Source organism: Typopeltis vanoorti, chromosome 6 (genome assembly GCF_054136105.1).
Source record: "Typopeltis vanoorti isolate ZY-2024b chromosome 6, IOZ_Tvanoo_1.0, whole genome shotgun sequence".
Lineage (NCBI taxonomy): Eukaryota > Metazoa > Arthropoda > Arachnida > Uropygi > Thelyphonidae > Typopeltis > Typopeltis vanoorti.
Window position 1 is genome coordinate 5,577,010 of NC_143554.1, and position 27,426 is coordinate 5,604,435.

Here is a 27,426-nt window from a genome sequence, read left to right on the forward strand (position 1 = left end):
ATCCTTAAATAATAAGTTTTTTCTTTATAATTATTTATTTAATTTGTCTAGTTAATATTACAACGTACAGTGTTACCTTTCGTGATTTTAAATCTGCAAATTGATCGATAATGTTATCGTAATTTAACATAATAACTATATCATTTTCCTATATTCCATAAAAAATAAAATAGAAAATAAATAAATGTAAATGCTCACCAAATTTTTAGAGGCATGTTATCTTTTTTTTTTGCTATGTAATTTTTGCGCCCTAGTCGTGTGCCTATTGGGTAATCTGCCGCTGGATCCATAAAATTAGTATGGTACTGTTTTGTCATTTGGAGAACATTTCCTTTGTGTGAGAACCATTCCAAGAAGTCAGTAAAAAACAAATTGATTTTTTAAATTTATTTTTTAAATATTTTTATGTATCTCCCACCCACAAAAGGTTTTCCCATAAACCTATAGTGCATTCGTACCATGGGCGAGCATAGGACTTTTTTAATTTTTTATATATATTTTTTGTATTTTTAATTAATTTTTTTACATAGTCTGAAATCTTGTTCTAGAGACCAAACATAGAACTTTTTCAAGCCACTTTAGGTCTCCAGTAAGCAGGGCAGCAGTCTCACACACTCTGACACTTTTGGAAAATATACTTTGTTACTTTAATTTTCTTACTAGAATGGCTCTTGACACATATTATTCCATGTTTTCCTAAAGGTAAAAAATATTTTGTTTAGAAAGTTATGTTTTATTAAATAATAATTTAAAAAAAAAAAAAACTGTTTTGTCCAAGCTGCAACTACTCTCCAGCTGGCAAAATCTACTCATCACGAGTAATCACATTACACGTTTACAACAAACACGCATGCGTGATAACGAATAAGAACAATAAGTCCTCTCTGTCACGTGAACATGTAACCTTAGCTACTAGTTGGTTTACAACGTTTTTTATGTTCCTTTCAATTTGCATTTACTAGTTTTTATGTCTTTTCATAAACGCCTTGAAAAAGCCAGACAGTCTGCTGGCGAAACTGGTAGGCTATAATATAAGTTTGTTTTTATGGTCAGCATTAAATAAAATTGTATTTTAAACCTTGTATTTGATTATTTACTTTTGTTTAAATACGATATTATTGGTATGGCACCAACATGTTAGAACAATGGTGGCAAAGACCATGTTGTCAGATGATTTGAATTTGCAGGATTTTGTGCAGTGTAGTGAGGGTGAAATATATTCGTCGAGAAAATTAAAGGATATATATGGAAGGAAATCGAAACTGGAGAGAGAGTGAGTATTAAATGTATCAGAGTGCCTATTACATGATTATTTATATGTACTGTCAATACATATTACAGTATCGACGATAAGATGGAAAATGTAGGAATTAATGTCAAATGTGCGGCCGTGAAAATAGAGGAGAAGGAAATCGATATTAATAAAGAAATAGCATGCTTCAATGTTATCCTTCACAGGACAAAATGTGAAATTGAAAAATTGCAGAAGAGGCAAGAAATTGAAAAGAAAAAGAAGGAAGATGGTCTGAAGTAATAATAAAGATAAAGACTTAGCGAACAAACAAACAGTTTTAAGGAAAAAAATTACCGTGTTTGCCGGTGTATAAGACGCACTTTTTTTCTTTTAAAATAGGTCTGAAAAACAGGACGCATCTTATACGCCGATACTCAGTTTTTATTACTTTCATTTCTGGAAATTTTCTCTGTTCCGAGTTATGTAGATTCCAAGGGCACAAAAAGTGTTACTGTTAAAATTTCGGGGCACGAAAAAAATCACTACATGGTTGTTTTATTCTGCTGTGCTGATGGGACAAAATTGCCGCCACTATTGATTTTTAAAAGGAAGACGCTACCCAAAGAAAAACTGCTTAAAGGAGTGTTTGTACATGTTCACGCAAAAGGCTGGATGGATGGAGGAAGGATGCTCTGAAAACTGAGGCAGTGGTTAAATCATTTAAGAAGTGTGGCATTAATAATGCACTGGATGGTACAGAGGACAATTTGTTGTATGAGGACTCAGATTCTTATTTAGATGTTTCAAGTGTCTCTTCATTTAGCTGTGGAGATGAATTTCTGGGTTTTGACGAAGAAGATTAAAAGGTGGGCACTCTTTCCTAGTTAGGTATTTGTTGAAAGTAGACCTACTATTACTTTATATTTGAAATACTGTAAATTCATTATAATATTCAGCGATAAAGTTTTTTTCCTAAAAAATGTGTACAAAAAAGAGGGTGCGTCTTATATGCTAGCAAATACGGTATGTACAGAGACTCGATGGGGAGTATTTAATGAAAGTGTGACTAAATTGCATTTCCCTGTTGCAGAAATTCACATATTAGTCATGCTATTCAGAGGCAAAAAGGTAAGGAGTAGGAACTGATTGTCCTGGGTGGCACAAATGATTTCAGAGGCGAGAAGTATTCTATGAGGGAGGTTAAAAGAGTTGTTAGAAGAGGCAAAACTGAAGAGTGAGAAGGTGAAGATTGTAAGTCTCCTGCCACACTAATAGAGGTGAACTGAGGAGGAGGGCATTAGTAGGTAATTAATTTGTACATAGGTTGTGAAGAAGGAATGATGTGGGATCTGTGGTCGGTGTTTAATGGAAAGAAGGATTTGTATAATGCTTTGATGGTCTGCATCTAAATGGTTTTGGTGTTAATTGTCTAGAGAGAGAGTTTTGTGTACTGAGTATGCTGAAATGCAAATTCAGGAAGATGTAAGCAATTAGGGTGGAAGCAGGTGACTTTGTGTGAAGGCATCCATGAGGCGAGTGAGTGTGAGAATGACCAAGTGCAGAATGTAGTCTCTCATGCAAAAATATCGAATAGGGTAGTCAGTTCAGGAAGTAAAGGTGGGTGGGGACTTAAAGGGATGCTGCAGTTTCTATATACTAATGCCAGAAGTATCAGGAACAAGAGGGAGGAGTTTGGGGCATTGGTTAGTACAACCTTGCCAAAAGTTATAGGCATTAATGAGACTTGGTTAACAGCAGATGATGTAATTGCACGGCTAGAATGTGAAGGGTTTAGTATTTTCAGTGGAAATAAAAAGATAGGATGGGGGAGCGGTACTGCTGATGATAGTGGATAAATTGCAGCCAAAAAGAATAGGAGATAGGTTTGAGGGTGGCTGTTCATTTGAAGCAATCTGGTGTGCGATTAAGACCAGTAAGGCACAATATACAGTTGGTTGTTGTTATAGGCCAGAGAGTTCCACAGATGATCTGGTAGACATGCATCGCCAAATGACTATAATGAGTATAGGTTGAGTCAGTAATGGAATAAGCTGGCTAGAGGCTCCTGCCTGTAAAATTTACAGGCCCCCCTCCGCTCAAAAAAACTTTCTACATTTTGAACAGTTCATGACATTTCTCTTGCAGCCAGATATACTTCTCTGGCAGCACTGAATTTGGCTTTATCTTTTCAAAATAGTAAAAACTGTTCCAATTCATCATCAAAATGTGTAACATCTGTATTGTTTTTATAAATCTCTTTTAATTTTTCCACATAGTTCAGGGCCTCTGGCAACCACCAGGTCCTGCACCCACTTGATATGCCTCTGGGTTGAGTGATTATTATTGGAGACTTCAACTATGGAGATATAGACCAGAAGGAAGAAAGATCATATGGCAGGAAGTAAATGGAATTTATACACCTAAGAAATAATTACTTGAAGCAGCATGTGATGGAGGGGACTAGGAATGTGAGAGTATTGGACGTGGTCATAGGATCAGAAGAGCTTTCCTTAACCAAGATATATGTGGAACTAGAAGGAAAGTGATTATGACAAGCTTAGGAAAACGTTTAGAGCTGTGCCATGGCATAAAGTCTTACAAGGAAAGGGTTGGCAAGCAGAGTACATGGGAGATAGTTAAGAGTCATCTAGAGGAAGCAGTATTAAATTGTATATCTAAGGTAAGGAAAATTAATCAGGTAGGATTTAGATAGATGAGTAATATTATTAAGCATAAGCTGTAGAAGAAAATGCTGTGGAGAGTATATAAAGAGAAAGGTGAAAAGCAAAGTCATGAACAGTACAAGGCTCAGGCAAGAAAGGTGACCAGCATGCAAGGAAGGCAAAAGCACATTATGAGAAGAATCTAGCCGAGCAGTCCAAAGGAAATCCCAAAGTTATTTCATTATGTGGCAAGTAAGAGGAAGAAGGACTATTGAAAATTAACTTTAATGAGTGATGATTGTCACGGGGTGATAGAAGCAGATAAAATAGTTATTACTGAGTGACTACTTTGCAAGGGCATATCATTCAAGTGAGGTTACTGCTGTAACAGAGGTAAAGGCCTTCATTCCTGTGAGGATGATTTCTGTTATTCAGTTTGAGCAGGTGTTTGACTCAGAACCGAAGCAGTAGTTGGACCATAGAATTCACGGAGGTCATCCCATTTGGCATTCTTGTAGTGTCAAAGGACATGAGACTGAGAACTGGTTGGTAAAGGTTATTCTGTGGCAAAAGAGACTTGTATGAGGTTGTGATCTAAGTTACCAAGAGGAGAACTGACATCCACAGTACCCTTAAAGGCGAGCTTGTTAGAAACAGGTCAGGTGTTGGGAAATATAGTGTCAGATGTGTGTTTCAGTTAAAGGTATGACTGTTCTGCTTCCAGTTGCAAACACCTAGCATCCATACTGGCTTTCCTTCTCCAGTTTAACCAATTAAGCAGGCATAGATGCTAGGTGTTTGCAACTGGAGGCAGAACAGTCACACCTTTAACTGAAACACATCTCTGACACTATAATCAGGTTTAACACTCTTTGACCTTGGATTGCTTCTGTCACAAGCTGCTTAACAAAGTTATCTCATAGTAACTGAAATCTAGCTTCATTCTTCTCATGATATTTCACCTTACCCAATCAATGCTCAAATAAATAGTCACCCATGATGATTACTTGTTTAGTACCCATCAGATTGATTTGGCAGTGCATTTCATCCTCACCACGATCCACACTAGGTTTGTAACAACACTTCACCATATATTTGATCTCACTAGACTCCACCTCTCACCAGATAGCTTCAAACTTGCTGCAGGGAAATTGTTACTAATATGGCATTATAGTTGTCTATGCTAACTGGACTTAATCATCCAATACCATTAGTATCATGTCTCTTCCTTTGACACTTCAATATCAGTTAGTATATTTGCCTCTGAGAGCCAAGTCTCACTAATGCCAACAGGCCATAAGGTATTCACCAAGACAACAAGCTCAATCATTTTGTTCCTAATAATCCTGACATTTACATACAGACATATTACATTACCTTCATGCTTTTTTTTGTCAACTTACTTCTATAGTCTACATTACCCAGTTGGACAGCTTTTAAATCACTGTTCATACCTGATGTTTCACTTATACAGGCATCCTTGCACATGTCTAATTTCAATGATTAACAAAATAATCCTTTCAGTATAATCACCTCCGTATTGAAGCATATTCATAACATTAACACAGTTGCTTAAGTTGTTGCTCAAGCAACTGTTAATGTTATAAATACAGTTGCTGCTCAAAAGCATAGATTCTTATCATTCCTCCCATCCTGATCTTGTTTCTTTCACTCTCCGTATCAGATCTCATACCTATAAATAATATCTCCATTGTGATTCCAAATGCATTCAAATGCAGACATTCTTCCCTCAAACTCATCCCTCACATTCAGAAACTCACAACCATTCCTTCTACTTAGCCTATGCATCTGACCATTTGCCATCATAGCTCTTCTGCTTAATCTTCTTCTTCATACTATGTTCATTGGTAGTTAAATTGTTACATACAAGAACTATAATATTTTTTGTCTTTCCTGTTTTTCAATTGCATTCATTAAACGTTTGATTTTAGCACCTGGGATAACTGGAGGTAATAACACAGTCATCAATGTATGTTCTTTGTAGAATTGTCATACCATATGACACTCTTGTTTTTATTACCTATAATAAGGTGGTGCACCTTACTATATGTAATACAAGCAGACCAGTTGTGAAGTTACTTCATGCTTATACTTATGCTTGGATATAGAATTAAAAGAATCTAGTTTCATGTCAAGTATAATAAACATGGGCACATAATTTTTCGTGATAAGGAGGGAGTTTATTTATTTATGCTTATGGCTACATGAAACTGGTAAATGAAAAGTACAATCACTATTTCCAGAAACAAATGATGAAAATCTTAACATATAAAAGTTCATTACATAAAAGGCACCTGCTTTTAAAGTCTTTTTTTTTTTTTTTTTTTTAAATAAAGCAAAAAGTAACTTGTCATAATCAAGCCAGGGACAATTATCATCCTGCTGCAACAAGTATGACAAGGCTGCACGTTATCACAACACTTCACAACATAAATGTAGCTGTATCCAAGGTTTAATTAGAGAGCAGTTGATTTTCTGTTTCCTCCATAACCTCTGCCACCACCACCATACCAACTACAGGTCAAGGTCTAGGCTGGAAAGCCAATTCAAAGCCTCATCCGTCACCTTGTGCATGTCCTGTAGGCCACCACTGGGCAGTCGTACACAATATGAGTAATTATCTGAGCCACGGGAGAACAATCACAATAAGGTTGATCTGACAGCCCCCATTTATGTAGAAGGTAGCCACATCTGCCCTGACTAGTTCTGATCCTGTTTATTGATGACCAAATCTTTCTAGGAAGATCAAAACCAGGCTGCGGAGCACAGGGATCTTCTACCAGGAAGCCGTTTGTTGGGAGATTGTTGGACCAATAATCTCTCCATATGTCAGATATTGATGGCAGTGCAGCTGAAGAGAGTTCGTCCATGGACCAGAGAGGCTTTCTAGATTTAAGGTGACGACTAGGTGGGTTTATGAGAGTCCTGTGTAGGGGAAAGAGTGGGTTGCTCGTTGCTTTATTAAATTCCTCAATCAAGGCTTGTCTTCTCCGTATGTGTGGTGGAGCAATGTTTGATAGAACAGGCATCCAGGAGAGAGGGGTGCTTCTCACTGTCCCACTAATTGTGCGCATGGTAGAGTTTAGCTGGGTGTCTATAATGTTAGTGTGTGTACTTCTTTCCCAGACAGGGGCACAATATTCTGCTGCAGAGAATGCGATGGCTAGTGCAGACGACCTTAGGACTTCTGCACCACAACCCCAGGTTGTTCCAGCATGCCTTGAAATTATATTATTTCTGGTTTTAATTTTATTAGAGAGGTTGATGATGTGCTTTTTATAGGTTAGGCTTCTGTCCAGGCTCACTCCAAGGTATTTTGGGTGAGGCTCATGTTCAACCATTTTTCCGCAGAAAGAAAGGTTGAGTTGTCGATTCGCCTCTGCATTGTACAGGTGAAATACTGAGGACACTGTTTTCGTTGGATTTGGCTTCAAGTACCACTGCTTGAAGTACTCTTCCAGGGTGTTCAGGTCTGTATTGAAGGTTGATTCTAGGTTGGTAAAGGAGGTGGATTGATGTAAGATCGCTAGGTCATCGGCGTACACATACTTGCTTGATCTGGTATGAGGTAGATCATACACGTAGATATTAAAAAGTAAAGGGGATAACACAGAGCCCTGAGGAAGACCGTTGTGAAGGAATCTGGACCTGCTCTTTTTTTCCGCCAATATGAACCCGGATCTTTCTGTTGGGGAGAATAGATTCAAAAAGTTGTAAATTTTTTTACACTTTATAATATTTCCTAGTTTTAGGAAATACTGAATATTGAAATACTGAGGGCACTATTTTCGTTGGATTTGGTTTCAAGTACCACTGCTTGAAGTACTCTTCTAGGGTGTTCAGGTCTGTATTGAAGGTTGATTCTAGGTTGGTAAAGGAGGTGGATTGATGTAAGATCGCTAGGTCATCGGCGTACATATACTTGCTTGATCTGGTATGAGGTAGATCATACACGTAGATATTAAAAAGTAAAGGGGATAACACAGAGCCCTGAGGAAGACCGGTGTGAAGGAATCTGGGCCTGCTCTTTTTTCCACCAATATGGACCCGGATCTTTCTGTTGGAGAGAATAGATTCAAAAAGTTGTAAATTTTTTTACACTTCATAATATTTCCTAGTTTTAGGAGGAGGCCCCTGATCCACACAGTGTCATAAGCAGATGTTAGGTCAATGAAAGTGGCTCCAGATTTAAGTTTCTTCTGGAAGCCTGCTTCAATTTGAGTTGTCAGGACCTGGTCACAGCAAATTCTTCCTGGCCTGAAGCCAGCTTGTACAGTCAGGAGTGCTCTTTCGATGAGTGGTGAAATTCTTCTAAGGAGAATTCTTTCAAAGAGCTTAAAGGTGGTGCAAAGCAAGGAGATAGGTCGTAGGTTTTTCGCATCATTTGGATCTTTCCCTGGTTTGGGCACGGCAATTATTTGGCTTCCCACCACAGCTTTGGTAGTTTACCAGTCATGATGATTTCTGAGAAAAGGGAAGCCAGCCATTTTTGGTCATGTTGACCAAGATGTTTTTGGAACTCAGGGAGTATACCATCCACTCCTGCAGCTTTGCCATTCTTGGTAAGTTTTAAGGCTATTTGTACCTCTTCCCGAGATACTGGGTGTACGAGTTCAGGAAGCTCGGGTTCCGTCTTCAGGATTTGTCTGATGGAAGCTTGTACAGCAATTTTCCTGGTAGAGCTGGGATGAATCTTGGAGGTTTTCAATGAATGGTTAGCCATCTGATCAGGAGTTATTTCTGTTATTTTGTGTGTCATTGGTTCTGCTCCACCTAATTTTCTCAGAAGTGACCAGCTTCTCCGACTAGATGTGAGGAGAAGGAGGGAGTAAAAAGCATCAGTGATAAGTGTCTTCATTTAAGGACAGTGTGCCGTATTACTTAATTCTCTCTCTCTTCCATCTAGTTCATCAAATAAAAATGATCACAATTGGTAACATCTGTATAGTTCTGTGCAGAAGTATTCATAATTGAAGATATAACAAATACCCATGTCTTGTACATCTGTGTTAGTCACATTACATGAGATGTTCATCAGAAGAGTTCTTGTTGATTTTTTTAATACTTTAATGCAATAATTAAATTATTATGGAATTATGACTAGAATAAACATTTTATGAATTAAATGTTATATAATGGACTTCAGCAGTCCATTATATAATTACTATTTCTATTACTATTGATTGATATTCACAATAAATATAAACTACAAAAAGAATTGTTTGCTCTGTACCCATGACACTTTTAAGTACAATGACTGATGGTCTGATATATGTATTCTATATTATTTAAATATTGATGTCTAGGGAAATGGATAATCACAGTTGATACAAATATTGTTTAGGCAGAAGCCCGTCTGGCAGCACGACGGCAAGCACGAACAGAAGCTCGAGAGATTCGAATGCGGGAATTAGAACGACGACAGAGAGAGGTAAGTTACTAATTTGTCATGATAAATTGCTATTTCTTATGTATATAATAGTAGAAAGTCCTACATCCAAAAGCACTTTAAATAACTATAGAAAATTCCCAACCAAGCTCTGTATTATATATTTATTATTTATCTTCCCCCCCCCCCAACACACACACGAAAGCTCCCAATATCTAATACAACAGTGCTGTGTGTGTGGGGGGGCAAGGTGATAGAAAGAAGAAAGGAATTTGTTGATGTATTTCTCAAAGACCTGAGGATTGTGATCATTTGGAGAGGACTGTTCCAAAGAGTAGGTTTACAGCAGTGGTCGCCAAAGAGGTCGATATTGAACCCCCCTGGGGTCGATTCTTGCTCAGGGGTCGACAGAAAAATATAAGACATCATTGTATGGGTAATATTTAATTCGATTAACTTGGATTACCTCCATGACAAAAGACATGGAGGTAATGACAATGCAATTAAGAGTGAATCGTGGGATCAGTACCTTCATCTTACAGGTCCATGAATAGGACCTGTAAGATGGAGTAAGTCATGAAAATAGTTACTGAGGCCAATCAAGTAGGCCAAAATGACGTATTTACCAATAAACGGATGTTGGTGGTTCCTGCCAGCCGGCGCAGTGGGAGCGAGATTGCAACACGTGCGTGGTTCTTATTTACTGATACTTACAAGTATTCGATCCCAGTCTCATTTTTGCGCATCGACATACAAGTGAGCGTTAATGTTCTAAAATTCATCAACATACATATTATAATTCAATCGTTATTCATTCACGAACTAAACTTCTGTATGTTGAAGAGTTGAGCAGCGCTGGTAGTAATACCAGTGATATTAATACCAGTAGTTTATTAATATCACTAGTAAAACCAGTGATATTACTAGTGATAGTAATAGTAGTAGTAATAGTAATATAATAATATATACTATATTATACATGCAATAAACATTGTAACTATAAAATAAACAATCTAAAAACTCACATAAGCGTCTTTTTTGCTTGTCCTATTATAATTACGTAATAGTAAAATATAGGGGGGGTCGATAAAAAGTCAAGAAACGCTTGAAGGAGTCGACGGGCAAATAACTTTGGCGACCCCTGGTTTACAGGAACTGAAAGCAGGTGATGAGAAGTTGGTTTGATGAGTTTGTAGTTGAACTGTATAAAGGTGTTGACCAGCAGCTGCTTGTATTCATGCATGATTGGAGGAAAGTGGAGTAGTTCTCATGGAAATACCTATTAAAAGACATAATGCAGCAACAGAGTGTTTATAGGAAAGCAGCTGGAAGAAGTTTGTGAGGAAAGGATCATCAGTTAGTGAACTGCTCACTTCTGAATACAGTTGAGCATTTTGAGATGCACAGTCTCATATGAGAGACCAGCATTCTAAGGGTGGACAGGTCAGAGCTTTGTAAAGTGTTAGGAATTGAGCAGGAGAGAAGTACTGTTTGGAATAAAAAAAAAAGAATACCAAGCTTTTTGTCGGTTAAAGAGGCTTTGGATCTGAGATGCTTATACCAGGATCAGTTAGATGTGAGCGCTAACCCAAGAAGAGAACGCTTGTTCTGGTTAGTAAGCAGAATATTGTCAAAAGTGATGGTGACCGAAGCGTTGTCTTTCTTTCTAGAAATAACACAGGAGTGTGTTTTAGTTGCATTAAAGTTTTCACCAGATTATCCTCACCTCACTTGAGAATGGCAAGGAGATCAGTATTTAAGGCATTGATTAAAGAAGATCTTGAAGTGCTGTTTTCCTGAGCATTGGTTAAGAAAAGCACATTGATTACCTGGTTAAGAAAATGAGGAGTAGTGGAGAGTACTTTCATCAGCAAAGCTATGAATGGGATTGGGTATCAAAGGGAAAAATTATCGATATATAGGTGAAAGCACAGAGCTCTAGAGAACATCGGTATTGTTTGAAAAATCTGATGAAAGGAAACATCCACCATGACCCTTAATGGACAACCAGAGAGGATGCTGGCAACCCATACATATGACAGAAGAAGGAATATCATAGGATAGTAGTTTGGTAAGAAGGCTGCAATGCCAGACTCGATCAAATGCCTTTTATCAAGAACAACCACTTGAGTTTTTCCAAAATTTGCATGGCCTTCATCAAAGAGTGAATTAGATTGGCTAGGAGATCTGCTGTGGATTGAGAATGATAGAATGCATATTGGTAATCACCAAGTAGTTGATGACATTCACATTAGAAGCTTAATGAAGTAAAACAGCACTGATAAAGTTCATTTTGATAAATTATGTAGACACAGTTGTAGTCTTCATAATTTATCAAAATTAATGCTGATCACTATGTAAAATTCAAGGAAAGCACTGAGAAAGGATTAAAATAATAGTATTGGAAGAATTAGATATTATTTTAATCCTTTCTCAGTGCTGTTTTACTCCATTAAGTCTCTAACACGATTTTCTTCCAGCACTTAAGCCTTTACACATGGATGTTGATGACATTAATTTGGAAATTACTAAGGTCAGAACAATAGGATGATAGTTGGATAGCTGACTTTTATTTTTCTTTTATTTTTTATTTGGAGTCAGCCTGGATAAGAGCTTGCTTCCAAGCTAACAGATGAGTATGACTTCTTGAAAAGATGATACAAGATGTGCGAGTTCTGGAACTCAAGCTTTTCATGTGACTGGAGGAATAGCATTAGGGCCAAGAGAGTTATTGGTATAAAGGCTACTGAGTACTTTTCTGATGTACTTGTGGCAAACTATCACAGAATGCATAATATGGATAGATTGCAGAATGGTGGAAGGAGACCTACCTTGGTTATCTATACAACAGTTGGAGGATAAAACTAATGCAAGAGGTCTGCCTTATCTTTAGGAGATGTTATCACTGTCCCATTCGGGTGTAAGAGAGGTGGAAACATGAAAGAATAGTTGTGCCTCCCCACAGCCTTTACAAGGGACCAAAAGACTTGACTACCATTTGGGCAGGAGGCAAGCTTAGTGCTTTTGGTCCATACAGAGTCCTTTAGAAAGGTATAGTGTTATGCCAAACAAAGTTATCCACTGTAACAAACTAATTTTTTGGTCCCTGCAAGTTTGGTATATTGAGAGCTAACTGTACTCTGAAAGAATACAATTTAAAGTAGTCTGCCTAAATCTATTTTTATGTATCATCATCAAATTCCTGATATCTACAGGATGTTATTTTGATGTACATAATATGTACGGATGGCAAGGTGGGTGCAGAATATTAATATTGTTATCATTATTACTGAAGACCCCAGGAGTCAAGGATTCATCAAGGGAGGCCATAGATTACCCACACTAGTTGTCATATCTTCTGTTCATAACAGCAAACTGTTACACTCAGTCACTCCTTTCTTAACCCCCCCCCCCACACACTTAACTTCCATGGAAGTTAAGTTGGTGTGCAGTTCATGAGTGAGTCTTCCCTTACCTACCTTCCATTCAGTTGATAACCTGTAGTACTGTAGCATCCTGTCAAATGTTATTATAGACCTCTATCACATCATCCCTCTTTTTCCTGTATAGTGTCTGCAGTCTACATACTCTTAATCTGCACTCATAATCTTCATTCCATATTATACCCTAATTCCAAGATCCCTAGACTCATCCGTTTCTTCTGGCATAATTCCACCATTATAATATGCCTTTGGAAATCTCATCATGCCAGAGTGCCTAACATTATACTTACTAGCATCGAATCAAGAGCCATTATCATTTACCCACTGTTCCATCTTATTCAAGTCATTCTGTAAGTGCTCTATATTAGTAGCATTCCTGAATGCCATGTTTATCCTTGCATCATCAACAAACAATTGAACATCTCCATCAGCTCTTTCTCAATATCATCAGTGTATAGATTAATTAAGTGTTCAATCCCCGTGACACATCACTGGTCATTTTAAATCTGGTAGATTCACACTCCCACGTGTAACTTTCTGATATGTGGTATCAGTTACCACATATCCAGTGAAGCAGTTTATATTTCAATCCCATATTCTCCAGTTTATGCAACAGGCTTTCATGTGGTATCATATCAAATGCCTTAGCAAAGATATTGTAATATCGGCTTGCACAGCTCTTATATCCATGCTTCACATGCATTGAGAGCTGAATGCCTTTAGGTTCTTAATGTGGGATTATGACTGAATGCCTCTAAGTCAGAATTCATACCCCACATGTTGAAAGGCAGCTAGCTTGAATGGTGATGAGTTCACTAGAACAGAAGCATTAAAGCAGACGTTGAGACTATGCCACTTCTGCTATCCGTGACATGCCAAATCATTTACAGACAACCTAGGTGCTGATCTGAGTGTCGTGTTTAGAACAGCCACCATAACTGTGATCTTTTGATACTCATCCTCTGACAGATGAGTCACTGATGCCAAGTTACCAATGTAGGGGTAGTACTGCAAACCGTATTACATGCACCTGGTTAATGGATTGTGCAAATAATGAGTATTCACTTTGCTGTAATCTCATCTGCTTCCAATACAAGGATACTGTCTGCGTTCACTAAAGTTATTTCATGTTCATTTTTTTTAATTTTTACTTGCAGCATAGCTCATACTCCAGTTTTGCCTTCCATATAATACTCTTAATTTTAATGTATTGAGCTTTATATATTTCATAACTCTTCTCATTCTTGTTCTCATAATATTCCTTCCACATGGTCTTTTTATGGATTCCTTTCTTAATAAGATTTCACTCATACCCTATTTATTCTTCAAACTCTAGGGACATATTCTGACACTGCCTCATTTAAGCACCTTTTCAAAGCTTCTCATGCATTGCTTGCTAATATTTTTATCATCTTAGGCTAAAACATATTCATCAAGGCAATGATTTAGTCCTTTGTTTCTGATGTGCCTGTTATGTATAGAGTTAACTTATCTCCTGGCTTTTTTGTGTACTGAGTTTATTATAATTTCTAGCTTTAAAGTTCAGCCTGTAATCTGTTATAATTGGGACAATGATATAGTTTGCCATTTCCTAGGACAGTATGACTTGATCACTGAGAAGCAAAACAGTCACATTCTTAAACTGGGATCCAATTTGATGTTATGATCAAATCTAATACTCTTTGATCTTGAGTTCCTTTTTTCACATGCTGCATGAGAACACTGTCTCAAATAGCTCAAAAATTCTCCCATATTCTGTTTTTATGAGATTTTATACTCAATCATCGTTTGGATAAATTAAGTCACATATGATGATTATTCGTGTAGTACCAATCCAGCTTACACTAGATAGCCTCGAACTCACTGCTTTGTGGGACATTATTACTCTTATTGCTTTCATGAGTTTCTATTCCAACTGGAAACATATCATCTGATATCATTAATAGTACCTCTCTAGTCTCCTCTCTCTTCTGTCTTTAAAAATACTATACCCCTTACATTTCATTCCATTTACTGTATCTGACTGAGAATAAGGCGTAAAATCTCTCATGATATGTGACTTTGTAACTTAAGTTTTTTTTTTTTTCATTTAGGAGAATGTACTTAGAGTAATGTTAATTTTTTGATGAAATAATCTTTTCAGTATCCACATTATTTCTATAATAATATTGTATTGAACCTTTGTTAAAATAATGTGGTGCAAGACATCATCATGTAAGGCTATTAAGTAATGTTAAATCAGTAAGTCTAATGCTAAGATTAATGAAGAATTCTGAGAATTGCCATACTTGGAAATTTCCAAAGATGTTGAAAGATGACGTTACCATGTCCAAAGGCCAATATGTGACAATTGCCATGGATAGAGAATTCCAGAGATGCACGAAGAATGATGTCAGCATGTCCAAAGGTCATTATGTGACCATTTTCGAGAGATGCGCACAATGGAGGTCTAGGCCTATATAAGGCAAGTCGTGGGAAGGAATTTAGTCTAGGGGTTTTCTAAACCTTCTCTTATCTGAGTCGACCATCACGCCAGGTTTCATTGTCAGGAATTGAAATTAAAATGTCATTTGTCTTTGGGTTTTCTATTTCTTCTCTTACCTTGATCCACTGTCATGCTAAGTTTGCTGTCAGGAATCTAAAGAGAAGCGTCATGAGTTCCAAGTCTTCTACCTGGGTCCGTTGCCTTGTGAAAAATATTGTGTTGATCGTCTCGAAAGGAAGGAGCTGTACATTACCGCCATGTTGAGGATCCTATAAGGCAAGGCATAGTTGACAACCCTGACAAGGAAGAAGTTTAAGCAGGAAAACAGAAACAAGTCAGCAAGCAGAAAGAAAGACAAGAAGAAGACTTATGTGTGAACAAAAGGTTAATGTGAAAGACTGTGCTGAACAAGAATTGTAAGTAGTTGTAATATTGAACAAGAATGTATGTCAAGTATGATATACAAGAATGTATATCAAGTGTCTATGTTTATGAGATATTGTATATTAATGTTGAATTAGACTTAACCAAGGTATGCCTTATATTCAGTTAATGCTATCCAAGATGGTGAATTAGCTTAGAACTAAGGTTAGATTAGAAGAAATTGAGACTAGCAAGAGTATTATAATGGCATTGTATATATTTGTGGTTGTGAATCATTATGTAAGTAATCCCTTTTGTCTTAATTAAATGGTTTGTGAATAACACATTGGACTGCTTCTGTTAATGCACTATCCTAAAATATTCGAATCTGCATAAGATAGAAGTTTATGGGATTTATAGTTAATCCATGACTGGTTTAAAGTAAGGATATATATATATATATATATGTATGTATGTATATATGTATGTATGTATATATGTATGTATGTATATATGTATGTATATATATATGTATGTATATATGTATGTATATATATATGTATGTATATATATATGTATGTATATATATGTATGTATATATATATGTATGTATATATACATATGCATGCATGCATGCATATGTATATGTATATGTATATATGTATATACGTATATGTATATGTATATACGTATATGTATATACATATACGTATATACATGCATACATACATACATACATACATATATACATATACATATGCATGCATGCATGCATATGTATATGTATATATGTATATGTATATATATTTATATGTATATATGTATATGTATATGTATGTATATGTATATATACATATGTATATGTATATGTATATATACATATGTATATGTATATACATATACATATACGTATATACATATACATATATACATATGTATAAAGTAAGGTTTAAAGTAAGGATATATATATATATATATATGTATGTGTATATATGTATGTATATATGTATATATATATGTATGTATATATTACCCACTCGTTACTGACAGTGATCATCCATGCTATCCTGGGAAGTAGCTAAACTGTGGATTAGGATAGGTTATGCTGAGCTGCAAAGCTGGAAATTAAAACAAACTTGGGAGAATACTATCTTAGGTCTCATGGTATCAGCTATTGAATGGGAAGAATATAACAATGCATGGGAAGCTTTGAAAAGATTATTAAATGAGGCAATATCTGAATGTGTGTACCCAGAGTTCAAAGAACAAATAGGGTGGGTGTTATATGGATGTACAGCTTTATTAATCATCCATAAGAAGACAATCATATGGAACGAATATCATGAGAATAAGAGCAAGAAGAGTTATGAAATATACAATGCTCAGTCTAGAAAAGTTGGGTATTGTACGGTAAGCTAATCATGGTATGAAAAGAAATTGGCTGTGCAGGAACCCAAAATAACTATTGTTATGTCACAAATAAAAGAAAAAATGAATGTGAAAAAATAACTTGACTGAATGTCAAGTTATTTTTTCACATTCATTTTTTCAGATGGTGGCATTTCATCAGAAGCAGATGAGATTGTTCAAATAATGAGTGCTCACTTTGCTATAATCTATCCACCAGGTGTACATAACATGGTTCACAGTTCTACCCACACATTGGATGAAGACATAAGTATTTAAGTGATACCTTGACCTATGAGAATGAGTTTCAAGACCTGTTTCATAACCTTGATATGCATTTGGCAATAAGGCCAGATGAGATGTCAACACATATGCTAAACGAATGTTCAGCCAAAGTGGCTTGGCCTTTGACGTGTATATAACTTAAGTCTCAACTCAGAAACAATCCTACAGGAATGGAAGAATGCATAAAATAGTTATGCTCTACCAAAACAGTGCAAAAATCAATGTATCTAACTAACCTATCATTACCTCTGGAGTGATTGTCGACATTTTACAGTTGGTAAGAGCTCTCATACAGAAATAAGTTAACATATGTGATATACTTTGCAAAGAATGACATGAGTTTACTAAAGGAAGGTCATGTTTTACCAATTTATGCGTATTTTATAATAATAATATGGATGAGATAAAGGGAATCGATACCCTATGATACTGTTTGGACTTTGCTAAGGCATTTGATATGATACTTCATGAAAGACTGGGATTGAAATATAAACTGCTTAATTGGATAAGTGATGGCTGACAGACATATATCAGAAATTTACATTTGGGGAGTGTGAATCTACCAGATTTAAGCAGTGGGTCACCTCCCAGGGATCAGTTCTTTGAGTATTTTTATTTAATTGATAGGAGATATCCAATTGTTTGCTAATGGCATGACAATCAGGGATGCTACTGATATACAGCATTACAGAATGGTTTGAATAAACTGGAACGAACACTGGGCAAATGATAGTGGCTCTCAATTCAATGTTAGTGTAAAGTTATGCACTTTGGCATGATGAGATTTCCGATGACTTATTATAATTGTGGGATTATGCTAGAAGAAACTTAAGCCTTGGGATCTTGGAATTGTTGTGTCCCTATCTCTAATATAATTACTCTTTTAGTCTTTTATTCAAATTCTCGTTCAGCTCTTTCTTAGGTATCACATGGTACCCCTGTATAACAATGGAGTTGCACCAGGGTCGAGCCAATACCAGAGTATCAGAGATCAACCTCTTGTAAATGCTAAGAAATTTAATTTTTCACTGCGCCACTTAGCGCTTTTAGATTAAATAATAATATCAATCAAGAGGCGATCTCTAGATAGTATTTAAGTGATACCTTGACCTTTGCAGACGTGGCCAAAATCTCTTCCTTCTAATTTCCCTCCTAGGTTCGTCTAGTTTTTATAAGCGGTGCATCAGATTCCAAAATCACAGATAGACTTAACTGTATTCAAAAGCAAGGTTTATTAGATACTATAATTATATATTTATATAATTATATACATTATATAATTATATACATACAGTACATATAAACTTAAATCTCAATCTAAGAGAGTTCCTGACAGTCAGGTTAACATTAAAACATTCCAATATCACAAGGATACTCAGTCTGACTATTGTTAATTTTTTCAGTATAAATCTGAATTGAAACTAATTCAGTTTCAATCAAACCACTCAAAATAGCATCTATATCTTTTACAATCTTGTCATTAATAGCAATTCTTTACTCTGAACTTTATCATAACCTCTTTAAACATATAATAGCATCTATATATTTTACAATCTTGTCATTAATAGCAATTCTTTACTCTGAACTTTATCATTATCTCTTTAAACATATAACATAATTCGATCACAGTAGGAGACAGTTAATATACGGTAATTTTCTCAAGATCACTACAGTTCAGTTCTACATAATATTGTTAATGTTCCTTCCTTAGATTCACAGCACGGTACAAATCCTTTCATTCATAGTTAACAAATACTATAAAGTCTACTTATCTATCTTGAACTGCATTACATTAAGAGGTCCTCAGGAATCTGTCTCTCCTTAATCGAAATATCCATGGGTTCCTATCTGGCTTTCTGTGGGCGGCCGGGCATACTCTTTCCGCGGAGATACAACCTTCTATAATAATAATATTTGGTTTTCAGATCAAGTGTTGATCAATTTTATTAAACTGAATCAACTAGTTTCGCCACACTTTAACTGTTGGCATCTTCAGGGTACTTATAAGTTTAAACAATCTCACAATTATGCGTAACTGCAAAACTGACAAAAATAACTGTAAAAAACTGACTAGAATAATTACAAATAGAATAGTATCGAATGTGAGTGAAACATGTATCGCATGTACAAGGTTAGCTAGCTGTTGCTAAGGAACTTTCTGTAGTTGGTATTAAAGTTAATTTCTTCCTTTTTTAAAGTTCTGATTAGGGTTTTCCATATTTCTTGGAGTATTAGGCCTTGATTTCTGGTTGACAGTAGAACGGGCAACTGTGGCTGCTTCTTTGAAAATTCTTGAATGGTAATCTTCCTCTATGTAAGGAGAACAGCTTTTGTCCCACTCGATGACATGGTTAGTTGTAGAGAAATGAGACGATAGGCCAGAAATATCCTGTCTGTTGTTTTTGACATAGCTAATGTGTTCGTTTTGCCTGATTTCGAGGCTTCTCAAAGTCTGTCCGATGTAACTTGAGCCACAAGTGCATGGAATATTATAAACTCCAGCATATTTATAAAAAGGATGGTTGTCTTTTGGTCTTAGTAGTTTACGAATAGATTCTATTGGTTTAAATGTTACTCTTATTTTGTGTTTTTTGAGGAGGCTGGCGAACTTGTTGGAGATGCCACTTATCGTTTTTTGCAATTCCGTTTGTAAGTCTTCTTGGATAGCCGTTCAAATACAGATTGTTGGAAATAAATTTTATCTCATCTTGAAGGGTCTCATTGTCCGCTGTGATGCGAATCACTCTCTTCTTTAACATGTGTACAATGCTGATTTTATGCGAGATGTGGTGAGAGGAGCTGAAATATAGGTAGCGACCTGTATTAGTCGGTTTTCTGTACACCGATAGATTTATACTGCCATCAATTTGTTTTTTGATTAAGATGTCTAAAAATGGTAATTGGTTTTCTCTTTCAAGTTCCAGAGTGAATTTAATAGAACGATGGAAGGAGTTGATCTTTTTGAGATAATCATATAGGTCATCTTTGTTATTGTTCCATACGATGAAGATATCGTCCACATATCTGAACCAAATTTTAGGTTTTGGAATAATTTGGGATAGGATTTTGTTTTCTAAGTCTTCCATAAAGAGGTCAGCACATGAAGGTGAGAGTGGGCTCCCCATCTCCAAGCCTATTAATTGTTAATAGATCTTATTTTTCCAAAAAAAGTAGTTGGAGTTTAGGCAGTGAGCAAACAATGAGGTTATATCTTGTGGGAACAAGGTACTTAAGATGTCAATGACTTCCACTACAGGACTGTTTGTAAAGAGAGAGTTGACATATAAGCTGGCTAGAAGATCATTATTCAATATGTTGATGTTTTTTAGCTTTTCCACAAATATGTCCGGAGTTTTTAATGTAACTCTCTGAGTTGTGGATGTGTTGTTGTAAGAGTTTCGAGAGATGTTTTGACAATAAGTAGGTAGGAGAGTTGATTGCATCAACAATTGGGCGTAAAGGAATACCATCTTTGTGCACTTTTGGAACGCCATAGAGTCTTGGAGTTAAAGGATGCATCGAGTTTAGTTTTTTAATCAAGTCTGTTGGCCAGTGTTGGATAAATTGCATAGTAATTCATTGGTATCATTGTGGTTTTTTAATGTCGGATCTTTTGTTAAAAGATGGTATACGGACAAGTCAGATAGTAGATGGTTGACTTTATCCTCATAGTCCTTTGAGTTCAGTATTACAGTACTGTTTCCTTTATCTGCTTTAAGTATTATGATGTCTTTGTTGTTTTTTAATTCATGAATAGTTCTTTTATCTAGTAATGAGAAGTTTTGTTTTGTGGAATAGGGAAATGAAAGTATTATACAACTTTTAGTCTTAGATCATTTGCTGTGTGAGGCGGTAATAATGAGATTCCTTTTTCTAGACTACAGATGAAATCTACCTCAGGAATCTGTTGAGGAGCTATTGCATAGTTGAAACCTTTCTTGAGAATATTGATTTCAGGTTTCTTTAAGATGTGGTTTGAGAAATTGAGAATAACTTGGTTGTCTGGTAGAGAAGGTTTAGACTCATTGTGGGTGGTATAAAGGTGGTGTTAAATTTCTTAATCTGGGTCTGTCTGCTTTTGTTAAACGCATTGGCGAAACTGGTATTAATCATTTTATCTAAGACTTGCCAAATTTCCTCATCCAAAGAGTTGGAGAGATCCATGAACAGTTCATAACATTGTGAGTCAATTTGACTAAGCACAAATCTTGTGTGATGTAACCTTTCACGAATGAGTAACATCGATGTGTTGAAATAAATATTTTTAACTTGTCTAGTATTGAAAAGACGTTTAAGTAGTAAGAACTTAGGAATTATGCAGTTATCTCAGCAACGTTTTAAAAAAGTGAGATGGTTTATTAACCTTGCCTTTTTACATTTTAGGATTTCAAAACGGCGTACTTTGATTTTCATATCACCATTGACTCTATTCATCATGAAGGTATTTTCTTGATCATAAATTAGTATAATAATAATATTTGGTTTTCAGATCAAGTGTTGATCAATTTTATTAAACTGAACCAACTAGTTTCGCCACACTTTAACTGTTTGCATCTTCAGGGCACTTATAAGTTTAAACAATCTCACAATTATGACTCATAATTGTAAGTGGCATCTCCAACAAGCTCTCCAGCCTCCTCAAACAACACAAAATAAGAGTAACATTTAAACCAATAGAATCTATTCGTAAACTACTAAGATCTCCAAAAGACAACCATGTTTTCTATAAATATGCTGGAGTTTATAATATTCCGTGCGCTTGTGGCTCTAGTTACGTCGGATAGACTTCGAGAAGCCTCGAAATCAGGCAAAACGAACATATTGGCTATGTCAAAAACAACAGACAGGATATTTCTGGCCAATCGTCTCATTTCTCTACAACTAACCATGTCAACGAGTGGGACAAAAGCTGTTCTCCTTACATAGAGGAAGGTTACTATTCAAGAATTTTCAAAGAAGCAGCCACAGTCGCCCGTTCTACTGTCAACCTTAACAGAAATCAAGGCCTAATACTCCCAGAAATATGGAAAACCCTAATCAGAACTTTAAAAATGGAAGAAATGAACTTTAATACCAACTATAGAAAGTTCCTTAGCAACAGCTAGCTAACCTTGTACACGCGATACGTGTTTCACTCACATTCGATACTATTTTATTTGTAATTATTCTAGTCAGTTTTTTACAGTTATTTTTGTCAGTTTTGCAGTTACGCATAATTGTGAGATTGTTTAAACTTATAAGTGCCCTGAAGATGCCAACAGTTAAAGTGGCGAAACTAGTTGGTTTAGTTTAATAAAATTGATCAACACTTGATCTGAAAACCAAATATTATTATTATACTAATTTATGATGAAGAAAATACCTTGATGATGAATACGACCTTCTAGTTCTGGCAATGCCTCTATCGAAACCCTTCGGAGTGGAGGCGCTGCCATCCTTCACCCACTCACGACGCCATGAGACCAATGCCAGGAACAGAAAAAGCCTTGTGTAGGGGGTGCTTGACCCTTATATTTTGCCTTGGTTCCTGGCGATTCTCACACTCCGCGATGTCCACCTAGCGCTTTAACGTAGGCCGACGTCACAGCGTCCAGCTTTCTCTGCTACATTTTTCGTGTGCTGTCGGAACGCGAATGCCCAGGGCAAACTTCTCCCCTCGCGTTACTGCCTCCTGACCTTTGGACTTGCATCCCCCTTGGAATTTGTGCAAAATTATTCTATAACTTTTAGTACTTATTGCTCTAACAAAATGTTAAATGTTTACACTTCCACTATTATTTATACTAACTAGTGAGTGATCCTTTGTTGAAATATTATATAAATAACTATTTGTTATCTTTTAGTTTGAGATATTTGATTTATCTACAAAGCAGTATTTTAATACCTAGAGACAAGCATGTTATAATGTTTCTTATTGTGTGTTCGCGCTGTTATACAATGATAAGATGAAATATCTTATGTTCCAACTTATCAGGGTATAACAGAATTAGGGTGAATAGTGGATAGGAAATTGAGGTTCAAAGGTCACATTGCAAAAATGGCAAATACAATTCAAAGGATAATTATGATGTTGAAGTGAACATTGACATGTCTTTATTCATTGACATGAATAAGGAAGTCATTTTGCCTCTTTGCAAGGTCTTAATATTTCTTATGTAGTGAAACCAATTTTAAGCACACATGCTTAAAATTGGAATCCTCTGCATATACAGTCGCATGTTCATGGATTAAAAATAATAGGCTGAAACTAAAACTAATTAAATTAAAATATAACAGATAAATTTTATTTAATACAATTGAGGATAACAGTTTCCCAAACTTTTGGAATTGTGAGACAGTCGTTCTGATTAAGATGAGGTAAGAAGTAAGGCTTCAGCACTTTCTTTATATAAACATTCATGTTTATATATAGATCTATATATAAACCAGTAACATTTTGCCACTGGATCCTGTGGTTAGCATTTTCAATTCCATGTTGTGCAAGGCCAGATTCTTTAGGTTTAATAAGACAGATGAAGTTTTGATGTTCAGAGATAGGTTTATTTATAGAACTTCCTGTTTGTCCATAGTAAGACAGGTTACACGAACATGGCACTTTGTATGTACCAAGTAGCACATATTGGTGAGAGTTTGTCTTTTGGAGAAGGTAGCAAGTTGTGTATTTGACTGATGGGTTTATAGGTAGCAATGAGTTGATATAAGATCATAATTTTTGATGCCTTTAATATATGGTATAGGAGTTCTGTGTGCTTCTTCTTGTCTGTGTTGATTTATAGAAGTGTGATTGATTACTTTTTTGTTATTCTTGGATTATATCCATTTAGTAAGGCTGTTTCTTTGACAATTTCCAATTCTTGTTTCAAAGATTTTTCAGAAGAACAAATCTTATGTGCTCTGGGTACTAAAGATTTTATGATGATGTTATATTTTTGAGATGGATGGTGAGCTGACGTATTGTGGATATAACTACCTGAAAAAAGTTGGTTTTCAGTAGGCAGAAGCGGAAATGACTCTATCTTGCTTACATTGGATGTGTACATCAAGAAAGGAAATACCTCTTGATGATTCTTTTTCTAGCATGAACTTGATATGAGGATGTAGGATGTTCTTTTTGTAGAAATGAGCAGAGTTCTGATTCTGTGTGACTCCAAACTGCAAAGACATCATCAACATACTGTAACCATATTGTTGGTTTAGGATCACAAAAATTCTTTCTTCTAGGCATTCAAGTAAAAAATTGGCTGTCAACTTTTACCTATAAACCCATCAACCAAATACACAACTTGTTACTTTTCACAATGATGCTATCTGGCATATACGAAGTAGTATGTTCGTGTAACTTTTCTTAATATGGGCAAATAGGAAGATCTATAAATAAAGTATCTCTGAACATCAAGACAACATGGAATTGAAAATGCTACCCACAGGATCATCCAATGGCAAAACACTAAGCAGCTACTACTTAGATCCATATATAAACATGAACATTTATATAAAGAAAGTGCTGAAACCTTACCTTACTTCATAGACCTAATCTTATTCGGAATGACTGCCTCACTAAAGTTTGAGAAATTGTTATTCTCAATACTGGAGTCTTGGCAGATAAATTCATTTGCAGGAAAATTATTGATTGGAAGTTAGTAATGGTATGACTTTTTCATGTAGTACTATCATAATTATCTTGTACGCACGCCCCCTTCCGAGGGTACATATCAGGAATTTGACGAAGATGATGACGATCTGTTATATTTTAATTTAATTAGTTTAAATTTCAGCTTGTTATTTTTAATCCATGAACACATGACTGTATACATAGAGGGATTCCAATTTTAAGCATGTGCGCTACTGTTTTTTAATTCAATTCCTATCATTTGATAATATACTGATGATGTCTGTGTTCGTGATGAAAAAGAATAGAAGAGAAGCTTCGGCTATCATCTATGTGGGTCGCCTACATGAAGGAGACACTGTGGCAAGATGTTAGGAAGGAGGAGATCATCACAATGAATGAAAGAAAGATTATTTTATTATATAAAATATTTACATAATAAAAATGTTATTTATTGTGGCATATGTGATATTCTATAATTAAGGACTTAATGTGACTGAACTTCGACTACTGTGTGCAGATTTGGTGTTCCTGGGTTTGGAGGGAATAAACAAGCTGTGGAAAGGGTTTAAAGAAGAGTAACGAAAATGATATCAGTATAGCGAATGTAGATTGTGTGGATAGATTGAGAGTATATGGACTGCAGACACTAGTAAATGAGAGAGAGAGAGAGAGAGGGAGAGATGGGTTATATGATTGAGTTCTACAGGATGTTTTCACTCATAGAAATTCCAATTTTAAGCATGATAACTTGGGACCTCCTGTTCACAAGTTATCGTTTATTACAGACATAATTTACAAGATAGGCAAACGTATCACTAAAAACACACGTAATAACCACAGTGATGACTATTTAATTCGTAAATATTTCATCCCAAGTATCGTGGGACATCATCAGTACAGTAGTTTAAACAATACTAGGAATATCATACAGTTAGGACGCTTGATTACAATGGAATCTCAATATGCATGCAGTAACGTGTTATAGAAGTAAATTAAATATAACTGAAAAATAAAATAAAATATAATTAAATTAAATTTAAAAAAAATAGAAAAAAAAAAAAAAAAAAAAAATATATATATATATATATATATATATATATATATATATATATATATATAAAGATTATTTTACACAATTTTGTATGACAATTTCCCATACTTTAGGAATAGTAAGCGCATTGTTGCGGTTTCAATTTGATCTGTGTAATAGGGCTTCAAGCACTTTCTTTATATAAACGTTCATATTTATATAAAGATCCGTGTAAAAGTTCCGACTTCTCCCAATGGATCCTATGGTTTGGATTTTCAACTCCATGTTGGGAGAGACCAGATTTCTATGGTTTGAAGATACGAATGTGGTCTTGATGTTCTGAGATGCGTTTCTGAACAGACCTACCTGTCTTGCCAAAGTAAGACAATTTGCAGGAGCATGTGATCTCATAAACACCAGGTAACATCAGAGGTGAGAGTTTGTCCTTAGGAGAAGGTAACAAGTTATAGATTTGGTTGATAGGTTTGTAAGTAGTGGCAAAATTGTATTTCTCCATAATTTTTGAAAGACATTTGGAGATACCTTTGACATAAGGTATGGAAATCCTATGGACTTCTTCTTGTCTGGGTTGATGTGTGGGAAAGTGACTGATGATTTTTTGTGTTATTTTAAGATTATATCCATTTAGTATAGCTGTATTTTTGATTATTTCTAGTTCTTGGTTTAGAGAATCTTCAGAGGAGCAGAATTTGTGTGCTCTGGAAATTAGTGATTTATTATTATTATTATTTCGGGCTACTCCAGGGAGTCCTTGGACTCATCGAGAGAGGCCCTAAACATCATGTCCACACAACTATTCGACATTCTCACAGTATCTATCATACCTTGCCTTGAACTCGCTCACTGTCATAGAACCCACAACAGACTCTGGCAGCTTATTCCACTCATTTACCACTCTAAAAGTAAAGAACCCAGCTCTAACACCCCTGCTAACCACACTCTTGCCCAGCTTCCATAGGTGTCCCCTAGTTCTCCCACCACCAGTCCTGATCTCAAAAATATCCTCTGAATTAATCCTATAGAATCCTTTTAGCAATTTGAATGTCTCAATCATATCTCCCCTTTTCTGCCTATCAACTAGTTTCTGCAACCCACAAATCTTCAGCCTATTCTCATATGGTTCATTCCATAGACCTGCTATCATCTTAGTCACTCACCTCTGGATCCTCTCCACCTCCTCCCCATCAAGAAGGAACCGAGGTGACCAAATCTGGGCACAGTAGTCGAGATGAGGTCTTATCAGGGCTTGGTACAGAGGTACAATAACTTGCTTGTCTCTGCTCGTCAAGGTATTTTTCAACAACCAAGTGAGTTGATGAGCTGATTTAGCTACTTTTGCAATGTGCCCCCTAAACTTCATTTCCCTATCCATCAACACTCCCAAGTCCCTGGCCTCATCAATCTCTTGGAGTACAGTTCCACCAATGTGGTATACTGCTGCTAATCTTTTCACCCCAAAATGCATAACCTTAC

The 27,426-nt window shown here is 35.8% G+C and overlaps 1 protein-coding gene across 3 annotated transcripts in view; it reads left to right on the top strand.

The window, feature by feature from the left end:
* LOC150105259 (leucine-rich repeat flightless-interacting protein 2-like) overlaps positions 1-27,426 on the top strand; it is a 308,848-nt gene that overhangs the window by 96,956 nt on the left and 184,466 nt on the right. For 2 of the 3 annotated variants that reach the window (XM_090394023.1, XM_090394022.1), the window contains exon 4: positions 9,267-9,349. In XM_090394023.1, the coding sequence (XP_090250149.1) occupies positions 9,267-9,349 (83 nt within the window). Of the gene's footprint in view, positions 1-9,262; positions 9,350-27,426 lie in introns of all 3 variants that reach the window. The other variant, XM_090394021.1, reaches the window with a different exon arrangement.